Raw genomic sequence first — 16,069 nt, 5'->3', positions numbered from 1 at the left:
ACCATCTGGTATGGAGGGGCCACTGCACCAGAAAGGAAAAAGCAGCCAAAAGTTGCAAGCTAACTAGCCCAGTTATAGCACTAGCCCTTCAGTATCGAGGACATCTTCAAAAGATGATGCCTCAAAAAGGTAGCACCAATCATTTAAGACCCCCATCACCCAGCACATGCCCTCTTCTCATTGCTACCATTAAAGAGGAGGTACAGGAGCCTGAAGACACATATTCAACATTTTAGGAACAGCTTCTTACCCTCCACCATCAGATTTCTGAATGGACAATGAACCAATGTACATTGCCTCACTATTTTGTTCCTTTTTGCTCTCTTTTTGCATAATTTACTTAATTTAATTCTTTTAAATTATTTCTTGTTGTAATTTTTATTATGTATTGCAATGTATTGTTTTTGCAAAATGATATATTTCATAGTGATATTATACTTGAATCTGGTTCAGTATCAGAATTTGCTTGTTAACATTTTTTTTCCATATTAAAACATTTAAATACAATTTGTAGTGTAAGCTACAACCAGCTGATGTTTCTAATCTTGATTGCAGCATGGCTGCCAGCTCCGGCTTTGTATGGTGCAGTCATTGATTCAGCATGCATTAGATGGGGAGTAATGTGCAACAGAAAACGAGGAGCCTGCAATTACTATGACAACAATCTTTTGCGAAACCGGTATGTTGTAATTTTGTCTTTTTATCTGTCTTTTAACTTAAAGATTTAAGTTCAGTCTAAACAGAAGGCTTATACAATGACTATTATATATTTTGCCTATTATAATTTCAATGAAGGTATATTAAAACTTCAGTTATCCAAATGATTTCTCTTCACCGAAGGCAATACAGCTTTTATTCATATCAAAGTATTAGTTTCCAGTTATTAACATTTTAAATCTTCAGAGGAGTGAACCATAGCTACATAATTTTCAGTCTTGCCCAAAGCATCACAGTATTTTTCTTCACCTGTTTAATTCCCCTTGGCTTTTCTGTATAAACAGACAGTACCAGACAGAGGTGCTGATCTTGATGCCATTTTATACCAGATATCCTTCTCCTATGTATTATCTATACCCCCCCCCCATACACTTCATATTCATATGTCTATCTAAAAACCTGTTAAACTCAATGAAACTGTTGCTTCCATTACTAACCCTGATAACTCATTCCAGGCATCACTTTCTTGTAAAATAAAACTTACCCCTCTCATTGCCTTGAAACTTTCCCTGCTTACCTCAAAAGAACGCTGTCTGGTGTTTAACATTTCTGCCTTAGTAAAAAAAATTCTGATTGTCTATCCTACCTATGCCTTTCATAGCTTTAAAATCTTTTGAGGTCTACCCATAACCTCGGATGCTCTGTGGATAAAAAACGAGTTTGACTACTTTGACTACTTTTCTTGTAGTTCATACCCTCTAATTCTGACATCCTAGTAAAACCTCTTGTGTATCTTTTCCACAGTCTTCAAATCACTCCTCTAGCCATGTAACCAGATTTGTACACAAAACTCCAAGAATAGTCTGACTAAAGTTTTATATATATAGTTTATATATGTGTGACTTCCTTACTCCTGTCCTCAATACACCAAGCAATGAAGACAAGCATGTTATATATCTTCTTTAACAGCTCATTCACTTGTGTCACCACTTTCAATAAACTATGGACACTGTGCCTCATTGCTATTAAGGGGCCTACCAAAACACCACTGTTCAGCAACCTCCAAACAGAATAACAGTTTTCCTCCCCTACTGTTTGTCTTTTAAGGGCAAACCAGTTCCAAATCCATTTACTCTAGATACTATGCACCTTTATCTTCTGAATCACTTTACCATTTCAACTTATAAGACCATAAGACATAGGAGCAGATTTAGGCCAGTCAGCACATTGAGTCTACTCTGCTATTCTGTCATTCCTGATTTATTATTTCTCTCAAGCCCATTCTCCTGCTTTCTGCCCATAACCTTTGACATCCTGACTAATCAAGAACCTATCTACCTAAGTGTTAACTGTACAATGATTTGACCTCCACAGCCATCCATGGCAATGAACTCCACAAATTCACCACCCTCTGGTTAAATCCTCTATTCTGAGGCTGTACCCTATGTTCTTAGATTCATCCACTATAGGAAACATCCTCTCCCCATCCACTCTATTTCAGTCTTTCAATATTCAATAGGTTTCAATGACATCTCCCCTCGTTCCTCTAAACTCTAGCAAGTATAGGCCCATGAGCCATCAAATGCTCCTCATACATTTACCCATTCATTCCTGGAATCATTCTTGTGAACCCCCTCTGATGTCCAATGTAAGGATATCTTTTCTGAGATAAAGGACCCAAAGAGTATTGCTCACAATACTTCAGGTTGTGATTTCATCAAAGCCTCAGCATTCCATCCTTGCTCTTGTATTCTGGCCCTCTTAACATTGCATTTGCCTTCTTTACTACTGACTCAACCTTTAGGGAATCCATACACTTCCCTACACTACATTCCATTTGCCACTTCTTTGCCCATTCTCCCAATCTGTCCACGTCCTTCTGCAAACTCTCTGCTTCCTCAACACTACTTACTCCTCTACCTATCCACATACCTGGCCACAAAGCCGTCAATTTCATCATTCAAATCATTGACATCTGATGTTTTTCAAAAGCGGCCCCAATACTGACCTCTGCAGAGCACCACTGGTCACCGACAGCCAACTAGAATAGATCCCCTTTATTCCAACTCTTTGTCTCCTCCCAGTCAGTCAATCTCTATCCATGCTAGTACCTTAAGTGCAATACCATGGACTCCAACCTTGTTATGCACCATGTATGGCACCTTGTCAATACCTTCTGAAAATCCAAGTAATCAATATCCACTAAGTCTCTTTATCTATCCTGCCTGGTATTTCCTCAAAAAATTCCAACAGTTTTGTCAGGTAAGATTTCCCATTAAGGAGAAAGGGAAGAACAGGCAGTTGATAGAGCAAAATTGCAATGTGTGGGGTGGGTTAAAATGTGTCAATTTTAATGCAAGAAGTATCCAGAATAAGGGTAGTAAGTTTAGACATGAGGGTAATAAATTCATTGTGTGGGACTATGACATTACGACCATTAGGCTAGAATGGCTGTTCGATATTCTGATGTTAGAAGCTTCAAAAGGGACAGAAAAGGAGATAAAAAAAAGTGTGGGAGTGGCATTGCTAATCAAGGATAGTATCACTGATGCAGGGATGCAGGGATTGTCTACTGAGTCAGTAAGGGCGGAAGACCACAACAGCAACAGAAACACTGATGAATGTGACAGATATTGGAAAATTGGAAAAATAACAGGGTTGTTGTAATGTGTATTTTCAACTTTCCTCATATTGATTGGCACTTCTTCAGTACAAAAGGTTTAGATTGGGCAGAATTTGTTAAGTGTGTTCAGGAAGGTTTCCTCATACAATATGTAGGGAGGTCAGGTGGAGGAGAGTCCATATTGGATCTGGTGCTAGCTAATGAACCAGCTCATGAGTCAGATCTCTTGGATGGAGAGTCTTACTGAGACAGCAACAGTGTCTGGGGAAGATGAATTTCAAAGTTGTTTACTGCATACCTACTTTGATAATAAATGTACTGTGCACCTTGTCCAACTTCTTGACCTTTACTATAGCCTTGGAGAAGGATAGAAGAGGGCCGGTATGGGAAAGTTATTTAATTGGAGAATGGGGAATTATGATGCGATTAGGCAGAAACTTGGAAAATCAATTGAGAATGGAAGTACTCAGAAGAAAGTACAATGGAAATGTGGATATTGTTTAGGAAGCATTCAAATAAGGTTCTGGGTGGGTTTCTTCTATCGAGGCAATGTGAAGGAACCACAAGAGATGTGGAACATCTAGTCAAGAGAAAGAAAGAAGCTTAAAGTTTGGAAGCAAGGATCAGGAGCTCTAGAGTGCTCTAGAGGATCAAGGTAGCCTAGAAAGAGCTGAAGAATAGACTTGGAAGAAACAGGAGACAAGAGGAGGCCTTGGTATGTAGAATTAAGGAAAACCCCAAGTCGCTCTGTACGAATGTGAAAAACAGGAGGATGGCAAGACTGAGTGTGGAACTGATCAAGGCTCATAGAGAAAATAAGCCCAGAGTTCAAAGAGGAAGAAGAGGTTATTAATGAATACTTTGCTTCAGTATTCACCAGTGAGAGGGCTATTGATGTTTGTGAAGACAGCATAAATCAGACAGATATGCCAGTTCATGATTATAGACAATGATAATAGATAATGTTTAGAAAGAGTATGTTTTGAAACTTTTGAATGTTATAGGTGATAGGAAAAGACATGATGGGCTGAAGAGCCTAATTCTGCTCCTACCTTATGGTCTGTCTATCATTAGAAAAGATAAATTCCCGGTGCCAGGTGGGATATACCCAGGATACTATAGAAAATGAAGGATGAGATTGCTGCACCTTTGGCAATCCTTCAAGTTCAAGTTTAATTGTCATACAATCAAACAAAGCTGTGTTCCTTCGGGGCCAAGGGACAAAACACAGTAACAACAGTCTTGGAGAATTATGATAGGTATAAATAGAGAGAATGCAAGCAGGCTTTTTCCACTGAGGCTAGGGGAAAAAAAAACAGAGGATATGGATTAACCATATAACAATCACAGCACGGAAACAGGCCGTCTTGGCCCTCCTAGTCCGTGCCGAACCCTTAATCTCACCTAGTCCCACCTACCCGCACTCAGCCCATAACCCTCCACTCCTTTCCTGTCCATATACCTATCCAATTTTACCTTAAATGACACAACTGAACTGGGCTCTAATACTTCTACAGGAAGTTCATTCCACACAGCTATCACTCTTTGAGTAAAGAAATACCCCCTCGTGTTTCCCTTAAACTTCTGCTCCCTAACTCTCAAATCATGTCCTCTAGTTTGAATCTCCCCTACTCTCAATGGCAACAGCCTGTTCACGTCAACTCTATCTATCCCTCTCAAAATTTTAAATACCTCAATCAAATCCCCCCTCAACCTTCTACGCTCCAATGAATAGAGACCTAACTTGTTCAACCTTTCTCTGTAACTTAATTGCTGAAACCCAGGTAACATCCTAGTAAATCGTCTCTGCACTCTCTCTAATTTATTGATATCTTTCCTATAATTCAGTGACCAGAACTGCACACAATATTCCAAATTTGGCCTTACCAATGCCTTGTACAACTTTAGCATTACATCCCAACTTCTGTACTCAATGCTTTGATTTATAAAGGCCAGCGTTCCAAAAGCCCTCTTCACCACCCTATCTACATGAGACTCCACTTTCAGGGAACTATGCACAGTTATTCCTAGATCTCTCTGTTCCTCTGCATTCCTCAATGCCCTACCATTTACTCTGTATGTTCTATTTGGATTATTCCTGCCAAAATGTAGAACCTCACACTTCTCAGCATTAAACTCCATCTGCCAACGTTCAGCCCATTCTTCTAACCAGCATAAATCTCCCTGCAAGCTTTGAAAATCCACCTCATTATCCACAACACCTCCTACCTTAGTATCATCGGCATACTTACTAATCCAATTTACCATCCCATCATCCAGATCATTTATGTATATTACAAACAACATTGGGCCCAAAACAGATTCCTGAGGCACCTCGCTAGTCACCGGCCTCCATCCCGATAAACAATTATCCACCACTACTCTCTGGCATCTCCCATCTAGCCACTGTTGAATCCATTTTATTACTCCAGCATTAATACCTAACGACTGAACCTTCTTAACTAACCTTCCATGTGGAACTTTGTCAAAGGCTTTGCTGAAGTCCATATAAACTACATCCACTGCCTTACCCTTGTCAACATTCCTTGTAACTTCTTCAAAAAATTCAATAAGGTTTGTCAAACATGACCTTCCACACACAAATCCATGCTGGCTATAGACAATAGACAATAGACAATAGGTGCAGAAGTAGACAATTCGGCCCCTCCAGTCTGCACCGCCATTCTGAGATCATGGCTGATCATTCACTATCAATACCCAGTCCCTGCCTTGTCCCCATATCCCTTGATTCCCCTATCCATCAGATATCTATCCAGCTCCTTCTTGAAAGCATCCAGAGAATTGGCCTCCACCGTCTTCCGAGGCAGTGCATTCCACACCTCCACAACTCTCTGGGAGAAGAAGCTCTTCCTCAACTCTGTTTTAAATAACTGACCTCTTATTCTCAATCCATGCCCTCTGGTACTGGACTCTCCCAACATCTGGAACATATTTCCTGCCTCAATCCTATCAAATCCTTTAATTATCTTAAACGTTTCAATCAGATCCCCTCTCAATCTCCTCAATTCCAGCGTGTACAAGCCCAATCTCTCCAATCTCTCTGCGTAAGACAGCCCTGCCATCCCAGGAATCAACCTAGTGAATCTACGCTGCACTTCCTCAATTGCCAGAATGTCCTTCCTTAAACCTGGAAACCAAAACTGTACACAATATTCCAGGTGTGGTCTCACCAGGGCCCTGTACAAATGCAAAAGAACATCCTTGCTCTTGTATTCAATTCCCCTTGTAACAAAGGCCAACATTCCATTTGCCCTCTTCTCTGCCTGTTGCACTTGCTCATTCACCTTCATTGACTGATGAACTAGGACTCCTAGGTCTCTTTGCATTTCTCCCTTACCTAACTCGACACCGTTCAGACAATACTCTGCCCTCTTGTTCCTGCTTCCAAAGTGGATAACTTCACATTTATTCACATTGAATGACATCTGCCAAGTATCTGCCCACTCACTCAGCCTATCCAAGTCTCCCTGTATTCTCCTAACGTCCTCTTCGCATGTCACTCTGCCACCCAGTTTAGTATCGTCAGCAAACTTGCTGATATAGTTTTCAATGCCCTCATCTAAATCATTGACATAAATCGTAAAGAGCTGTGGTCCCAATACAGAGCCCTGTGGTACCCCACTAGTCACCTCCAGCCAGTCTGAGAAACACCCATTCACTGCTACCCTTTGCTTTCTATCTGCCAACCAGTTTTCTATCCATGTTGAAACCCTGCCCCCAATGCCATGAGCTCTGATTTTACTCACCAATCTCCTATGTGGCACCTTATCGAATGCCTTCTGAAAATCTAGGTACACAACATCTACTGGCTTACCCTCGTCTAACATCCTTGTTACACCCTCAAAAAATTCCAACAGATTAGTCAAGCATGATTTGCCCTTGGTAAATCCATGCTGGCTCGGCCTAATCCTATTTCTGCCATCTAGATGTGCCACTATTTCGTCCTTAATAATGGACTCAAGCATCTTCCCCACGACTGACGTTAGGCTAGTTCTCCGTTTTCTCCTTCCCTCCCTTCTTGAAAAGTGGGACAACATTAGCCACTCTCCAATCTTCAGGAACTGATCCTGAATCTAAGGAACATAGGAAAATGATTACCAATGCATCCACAATTTCCTGAGCCACCTCTTTTAGAACCCTCGGATGCAGACCATCTGGTCCCGGGGATTTATTAGCCTTCAGTCCTACCAGTCTACTCATCACAGTTTCTTTCCTAATGTCAATCTGTCTCAATTCCTCTGATATCTTATGACCCTGGCCCATCCATACATCTGGGAGATTGCTTGTGTCCTCCCTGGTGAAGACAGATCTAAAGTATGCATTAAATTCTGTTGCCATTTCCCTGTTTCCCATAACAATTTCTCCCAATTCATTCTTCAAGGGGCCAACATTGTTCTTAACTATCTTCTTTCTCTTCACATAGCTAAAAAGCTTTTGCTATCCCCTTTTATATTCCTGGCTAGACTGAGCTCATACCTGATTTTTTCTCTCCGTATTGCTTTTTTAGTTAAGATCTGCTGTTCCTTAAAACTTTCCCAATCATCTGTATTCCCACTCATCTTAGCCCTGTCATACTTCTTTTTCTTTAATGCTATACAATCTCTGACTTCCTTTGTCAACCACTGTGGCCCCTTCCCCCTCTTTGAATCCTTCCTTCTCATTGGAATGAACTGCATTTGCATCTTTTGTATTATGCCCAAGAATATCTGCCACTGCTGATCCACTGTCTTTCCTGCCAGGGCATCCGCCATTTAACTTTGGACAGCTCATCTCTCATGGCTCCGTAGTCTCCTTTATTTAGTTGCAACACTGACACCTCTGATCTGCCCCTATCCCTCTCAAATTGTAGATAAAAACTTATCATGTTATGATCACTACTTCCTAATGGCTCCTTTACTTCAAGATCACTTATCAATTCCTGTTCATTACACATCACCAAGTCCAAAATAGCCTCGTTCCTGGTTGGCTCAAGCACAAGCTATTCCAAAAATACATCCCTTAGACACTCCACAAACTCCCTATCCTGGGGTCCAGCACCTACCTGATTCTCCCAGTCCACCTGCATGTTGAAATCTCCCATAACGACTGCATTACCTTTAGCACATGCCAATGTTAACTCCCTAATCCACGTACCCAATATCCACGCTACTGTTTGGGGGCCTGTACACAACACCCATTAGGGTCTTTTTACCCTTACTGTTCCTCAGCTCAATCCACACAGACTCTACTTCCCCTGTTCCCAAGTCACCTCTTGCTAAGGACTGAATCTCATTCCTCACCAACAGGGCCACCCCACCCCCTCTTCCCATATTTCTGTCTCTACGATAGCACGTATACCCTGGTACACTCAATTCCCAGGCCTGATCCCCTTGCAGCCATGTCTCCGTTATCCCAACAATATCGTAGTTCCCCATTTTCATCTGAGCTTCAAGCTCATCTGTCTTATTTCTGACACTACGCGCATTCAAGTATAGAATTCTGAGCCCATTCCTCCTCTCTTTGCTTAAAACACTGTCTACTGTACCTAACCCAGCTCCTTGAACTTCCATCGGGCAAATTGCACCCTGAATTTTGATGACCTTCTCAAGATCACCCAAACCTTGTACACATTTAACCCCATGCACCTTCTGACCAACCCTCTGGATCTGGATCCCTGCCCCCTGCACATCTAGTTTAAACCCCCCCGAGCAGCACTGGCAAATACTCCTGCAAGAATGTTAGTACCCCTCCGGTTCAGATGTAGACCATCCCTTCGAAACAGATCCCAATGTCCCTGGAACAAAGACCAATTATCCAAAAACCTGAACCCTTCCTTCCTGCACCATGCTCTCAGCCTCGTATTAATGTGCATAATCATTCTATTCTTCGCCTCACTCGCACGTGGCACAGGTAGCAATCCCGAGATTGTCACCCTGGAGGTCCTGCCTTTCAGCTTCACTCCTAACTCCCTGAACTCTCTAAGCAGGACCCCCTCACTCACCTTACCTACATCATTGGTCCCTACATGGACCACTACATCTGGGTTCATGCCCTCACTCTCAAGAATAGCCTGCACCCGATCTGAGATGTCCCGGACCCTGGCACCAGGGAGGCAACATACCATCTGAGACTCCCGATCTGCCCCACAAAATCTCCTATCTGCCCCCCTAACTATAGAGTCCCCTAAAACTATCGCTCTCTTCTCTTCCCTCCTCCCCTTTCTAGTTGAGGGTTCAACCTCTGTGCCAGAGGCAGGACCACTACAACTCATTCCTGGTAGGTCATCCCCATCAACAGTATCCAGTACGGTATACTTATTGTTAATGGGAATGGCCGCAGGGGTGCTCTGCTCTCTCTGCCTGCTCCCCCTGCCTCTCTGGACCGTCACCCATCTGCCTACTTCTTGGTTTTTTGGTGTGACTACCTCCTGATAACTCCTATCTATCTCTGCCTCCACCTCCCGAACGATCCGTAGTTCATCCAGCTCCCGCTCCAACTCCCTAACTTGGGCTGATAGGAGCTGCAGCTGGACGCACCTTTTGCAGGTGTGGTCATCAGGGACAACTGTGTTGACCCTGACCTCCCACATACTGCATACGGAGCACACCACTGCTCTGACTGTCTCCCCCATACCTGAACTGGATTAATAGAATAAGTCTAAAAAGCACCTAGCGACCTTACCTTCTTCCCCTCAGCGAGCAATCACACAAGCTTACCGAAGTCCCCTTACGCTGAAGCCCACTTAGCGAAAGCCCAGGACTCTGCTTCCACGGACTCCGCTGCCCGCTCGACGCTACTTCTAATCAGATCCCGTCTATCCAGATAATTATAAATACTATCTCTAAGAATACTTTCCATTAATTTACCAACCACTGATGTCAAACTGACAGGTCTATAATTGCTAGGCTTCCTTCTAGAACCCTTTTTAAACAATGAAACCACATGAGCAATACGCCAATCCTCCGGCACAATCCCCGTTTCTAATGACATATTAAAGATCTCCGTCAGAGCTCCTGCTATTTCTACACAAACTTCCCTCAAGGTCCTGGGGAATATCCTGTCAGGACCCGGAGATTTATCCACTTTTAAATTTCTTAAAAGCGCCAGTACCTCCACCTCTTTAATTGTCATAGGTTCCATAACTTCCTTACTTGTTTCCCACACCTTAGACAATTCAATATCCTTCTCCTTAGTGAATACCGAAGAGAAGAAATCATTCAAAATCTCTCCCATCTCCTTCGGTTCCACACATAGCTGACCACTCTGATTCTCTAAGGGGCCAATTTTATCCCTCAGTATCCTCTTGCTTTTAATATAACTGTAGAAACCTTTTGGATTTACTTTCACCTTATTTGCCAAACCAACCTCATATCTTCTTTTAGTTTTTCTAATCTCTTTCTTAAGATTCCTTTTACATTCTTTATATTCCTTGAGCAATTCCTTTACTCCATGCTGCCTATATCTATTGTAGACATCCCTCTTTTTCTGAACCAAATTTCTAATATCCCTTGAAAACCATGGTGCTCTCAAACCTTTAACCTTTCCTTTCACCCTAACAGGAACATAAAGATTCTGTACCCTCATAATTTCACCCTTAAATGACCTCCATTTCTCTATTACATCCTTCCCATAAAACAACTTGACCCAATCCACTCTCTCTAAATCCCTTCGCATCCCCTCAAAGTTAGCCTTTCTCCAATCAAAAATCTCAACTCTAGGTCCAGTCCTGTCCTTCTGCATAATTATGTTGAAGCTAATGCTATTGTGATCACTGGACCCGAAGTGCTCCCCAACACGTACATCTGTCAGCTAACCTATCGCATTCCCTAACAGGAGATCCAACACTGCCCCATCTCTAGTCGGTACTTCTATGTATTGTTGCAAAAAACTATCCTGCACACATTTCACAAACTCTAAACCATCCAGCCCTTTTACAGAATGAGCTTCCCAGTCTACATGTGGAAAATTAAAATCTCCCACAATCACCACCTTGTGTTTACTACAAATATCTGCTATCTCCTTACACATTTGCTCTTCCAACTCACGCGCCCCATTAGGTGGCCTATAATACACTCCTATCAGTGTTACTGCACCTTTCCCATTCTTCAATTCCACCCAAATGGCCTCCCTAGAGGAGCTCTCTAATCTATCCTTCCAAAGCACCGCCATAAGATTTTCTCGGACAAGCAATGCAACACCTCCTCCTCTGGCCCCTCCTACTCTATCACACCTGAAGCAACTAAATCCAGGAATATTTAGTTGCCAATCACACCCTTCCTGCAACCATGTTTCACTAATAGCTACAACATCATAATTCCAGGTATCAATTCACGCTTTAAGCTCATCCACCTTTCTTACAATGCTCCTAGCATTAAAATAGATACATTTAAGATTAAGGGTGAAGGGGGAAAAGTTTAAAGGGAACATTGGAGTGGGCTTCTTCACAGAGAGAGTGGTGGGAGTGTGGAATGAGCTGCCAGAGGAAGTGGTAAATGCGGGCTCACTTTTAACGTTTAAGAAAAACTTGGACAGGTACGCAGATGAGAGGTGTATGAAGGGAGATGGTCCAGGTAAAGATCAGTGGGACTAGGCAGAAAAATGATTCGGCACAGCCAAGAAGGGCGAAAAGGCCTGTTTCTGTGCTGTAATGATCTATGGTTCTATGATCTATACCGTGCTGTATTCTTTGCCAGTCTTCAGCACGACCACAACTCCACCAATCTTGATATCATTCACAAATTTACAAACTCACCCATCTACATTTCATCTAGGTTATTTATATACTGTACCTCTCTGGTCATCCAGGGTTCTTTTGTCTTTCTGTCCCCTTCCTTCCTTGTAACAGGAACATACCTTTCCTGTACTCTGCGTATTTGATCATTAAACACCCTCCACATGCCTGTTATGGACTTGCTAACGAAAAGGTGTTCCCAATTAATGCTTCTCAGTTCCTGTCTAATGCCCTCGTAATTTGCCCAACTCCATTTTAAAACTCTCACAGGAACCAGAAAGACTTTGACAAGGTGCCCCAGATGAGGCTGCTAGACTAGATAAGTACCCATGGTGTTATGAGGAAGCTATTGGCATTAATAGAAGATTGTCTAGCAGAAGGGAAAGAATAAGAATGAAGAAGGCCTTTTCCATTAGGCTGCTGATGTTTTTCAGAAGTCAGTGTTGGGCCCGCTACCTTTTGTGGTATATGTTAATAATTTGAATAATGGAAATGATTTTTTGGCCAAGTTTTGTGCATGATACAAAGATAGGCAAAGTATTCTGAGCATTTTTGTGCTCCATATCTAAAGAATGATGTACTAGTGTTGGAGGAGAGGGTACAGAGGAGGTTTCCGAGAATGAAAAGGTCAATGCTTGAAGAGTTTGATGACTCTATATTTACTGGAGTTTCAGAGGGTGAGGTGCCAATGATTTGATTGAAACTATGAGGTATTGAAAGCCATACATGGAGGGGATGTTTCCGATCCTGAAAGAGTGTAAGACCAAAGGGCAGTCTCAGAATACAAGGACAGAGCTTTAGAAATGAGAAGGAATTTATTTAGCCAGAGGATGGTGAATCAGTGGAATTATCTATCTTTCTAATTTACAAGACATCTAAGGTGTTCATTTTCTTAATACTAATGATTTTGTTCATATCCTTGTCATAATTACATCTTCTGGTCTCTAAGTGGACCTTATCAGTGGACTTGAGTACTCTCGAAAAGGGACTGGTCTGTTTGCCTATACTTGCCATATGCTTCCTTTTGCTTTATTATTCACATTCATTGTCATCCATGGTTCCCTAATCTTGTGATATGTTCCTATTACCCTTACTGGAATATCTTTTAAAGATTCTCACTAGATGTTGTTTTGTCTGCAAGCATCTGCTCCAAAAGTACTTTTACGAAGCTGTCTCTTGGTAACACCATCGTAGCATTTATACTGGAGCCACAATTATGTTCACTGTTTCCATAGTGTATAACACTTGGCCAGTTCCATATCCTAACGTAAAATCTAGTCTGCTAGTTTCTCTATCTATATGACAAATATCTATCTTGGAAGCACTTAACAAATTTAGCCTCTTAAATACCCATGGTACTTCTGCAATCTTTGTCAATATTTGGAAAATTAAAATTTCATACTACAAAAACTTGATTGCTTTCCCTCACCTGACACACTGTGACTGAATTTCCAACACCACTGTGCTGCTTTAGTTTAAACCCCCAGTAGAGCGAGCAAAGCTCCCTGCATAGATTCCTCTTCCAGTTCATGTCAGCATGGAAACAGGCTCTTTGGCCTAACTGTCCAAGTGTTTTTATAAAATATTTTTAATCGACCTGCCTCAACCACATCCTCTGGCAGCTTATTCCACATACAGCCTAACCTCTGTGTAATTTAAAAAAATTAATTTGCCTGTCAATTTTGTATTAAATCCCTCCTCTCTCACCTTCATCCATTCTTTGATTCCACAACTCTCAGAAAAAGTGTGCACAGTGACTTGATCAATGGGCCTTACATCTCTATAAAATCACCCCGAATTTTCCCACACTCCAATGAAAAAATGTTCAACTTAGAAGTACTCTCTAATGTAGTCACTTGAATCCTGGCAACATTCTCATAAATTGTTTTTGTACTGTTTCCAGCTTAATAGCATCAGTCCTATGGCAAGGAACCAAAAGTGAACACTGTTTTGCAACTTCACCAATGTCCAATACAACTGTACATTACATCCCAGCTTCTATACTGATGCCATGACTGATGAAGGCCTGCATGCTACCACCTTGCCTAATTGTAGCACCACTTTCAGAGAACCATTTTCTTTTCCTAGATCCCACCTTCTGTGTAACCAATTCTTATGGAGGTTTTACTTTGCACAGGAACTATCCCAATGATCCAATCTAAACCCCTCCCTCGCCACATATTTATCTCTGTTTCCTCCCTCATTAGCATGTGGTACAATAAGTAAACTCAAGATTATGACCTTAGAAACCCTGCTTTTTAATCTCTGAAAGAGGAGTTAGAATGCATGGTAATTATGGGAAAATGAACAGAAGAAAGAAAAAGGAAGGCAAAGACAAATGATGATGGAGACAGCAGCCAGAGAACTGGAAATGAATACCAATGAGTTGATCCACTTGACTTGAAACAGGAGTGTGTGGGCCATGGCAGTCAAAGCTCAAACTGGGCATGACACCTGATGATGATGATGAATCTCTGAAACTCTGCAGGAACTCATTCTTCTTTCTGCTGATGTTATTAGTATCACATATAATGTGATGACTGTTCTCCTCTCCTTCAGAGATTTAAGGATGATTTTTTTCATACTGAAACAGAAGGTGGTTGAAACCTAGAACTCACAGCCTAAATGCATAATGGATGCAGATTCTCTCAATAATTGAGTATTTTGATGTTCACTGGAAATGCCAAGATATAGAAGGCAACGAGCTGAATGTTTCTAAATGAGATTAGCATAGATAGACTCCTGACATGGACTCAGTTATCATGCTGTATGATCTAACATAGATGATTGTATTTATAAAGGATTATGTCTTTTTGTGTTTCTGTTCCACAGGTACTTAGGTCTACAAGTTGGATATACTGTCCTTGGTGTACTGATTTTATTGATGACGGGATGGAAAGTGAGAAAGATTGGTGGCCAGCAGAACACTGAATCAGTGTAAAGTTGTACAGAAGATTTAGTGGCACATTAATCACTTGACCAATTAACCAACTTCTTTTATTTGTATCCACATTATTTCCTCAGAATAATGAGCAGAATATTCATTTCTCATTGACAAGACCAACAAATGAGTGCTGTTGTCTTGTGTTTCAAATTACAAATGTTTGAGAATTGACCCTGCTCTGTTTTTAGTATTCTGTGTACATGTATTAACTCTTAACAGTATATATGTGTTTCAATTAATTATTTCAATGAACATAATAAATTGGCATATTAATTTATTGTCACATGCTGAGGTACAGTGAAGAACTTTTTTTTGTCACCCCTTAGTGTAGATCATCTCATTACAACAGGCCATTGAGGTGTACACATGAAAACAATAACAAAGCAGAATAAATTTAGTTAGAGAAAGTGCAGTGCAGGTAGACAATAAGAGCAAGGCCCTAATACAAGGCTGTGGGGTCAAGAGTCTATCTTAATGTGCTAGGGGACTGTTCAATAGTCTTATAACAGCAGGTCAGAAGCTGTTCTTGATCCTTACGGTATATGCTTTCAGGTTTTTGTATCTTCTGCACAATAAAAATGGGGATGAGGTGGTGTGGAAGGGAGAATGTATTGGAAAGAGACAATCTAATCAAAAAAGATAAATCTGAATGGATAAAATTAATAAAATTAGCCTTAGTCCCTTAATTTATTGGACTGCCAGGACTACACTGGACCTGCCAAGACTAGAAGCTCTGTTTGAGGAGCAACTGGCCTGAGATTCAGTAGAATCAGATGATGTTACTGTAGAAGAAGCCTTATTTGGCAAGTCATTTCCTTGTCAGATCTAACAGGGAAGCCATGAAATGCCTTCCCAAAGACATCTGCGAAAAGGACATAGATGCCTACTGGTAAATAATGTTTGCAATAACAACAAAGGACATCTTTCAGTCTTGCTTCTCTGAAGTCAGAGTTCTACTCATCCAATAGCAGCTGTCAGGTCATGAAGAAGTCAAGGGAAAGGTGCTGCTAAGTAAAACTGTCTGCTATTACTGTGGATATATAAATGAATTGGATTAAAATATAGGTTTAAAATATAGGTTAGCTGATTAGTAAATTAACAGATAACACAAAAA

At 41.3% G+C, this 16,069-nt stretch overlaps 1 protein-coding gene across 2 annotated transcripts in view; it reads left to right on the top strand.

Annotated features, from left to right (window-relative positions):
• The window catches only part of LOC132381729 (solute carrier organic anion transporter family member 2A1-like), a 223,150-nt gene extending 207,481 nt beyond the window's left edge, over window positions 1-15,669 (top strand). For both annotated transcript variants that reach the window (XM_059951311.1, XM_059951304.1), the window contains 2 exons: window positions 556-679; window positions 14,844-15,669. In XM_059951311.1, coding sequence (XP_059807294.1) covers window positions 556-679; window positions 14,844-14,952 — 233 coding nt within the window. In that variant the 3' untranslated portion in view covers window positions 14,953-15,669. The remainder of the gene's footprint in view (window positions 1-555; window positions 680-14,843) is intronic.
• Window positions 15,670-16,069: the final 400 nt, after the last annotated feature.

The sequence above is a fragment of the Hypanus sabinus genome, chromosome 2 (assembly GCF_030144855.1).
Source record: "Hypanus sabinus isolate sHypSab1 chromosome 2, sHypSab1.hap1, whole genome shotgun sequence".
In the NCBI taxonomy this organism is placed as follows: Eukaryota; Metazoa; Chordata; class Chondrichthyes; order Myliobatiformes; family Dasyatidae; genus Hypanus; species Hypanus sabinus.
The sequence above is the reverse complement of the archived record's forward strand: the minus strand, read 5'-3'. Positions and strand labels throughout refer to the sequence as shown.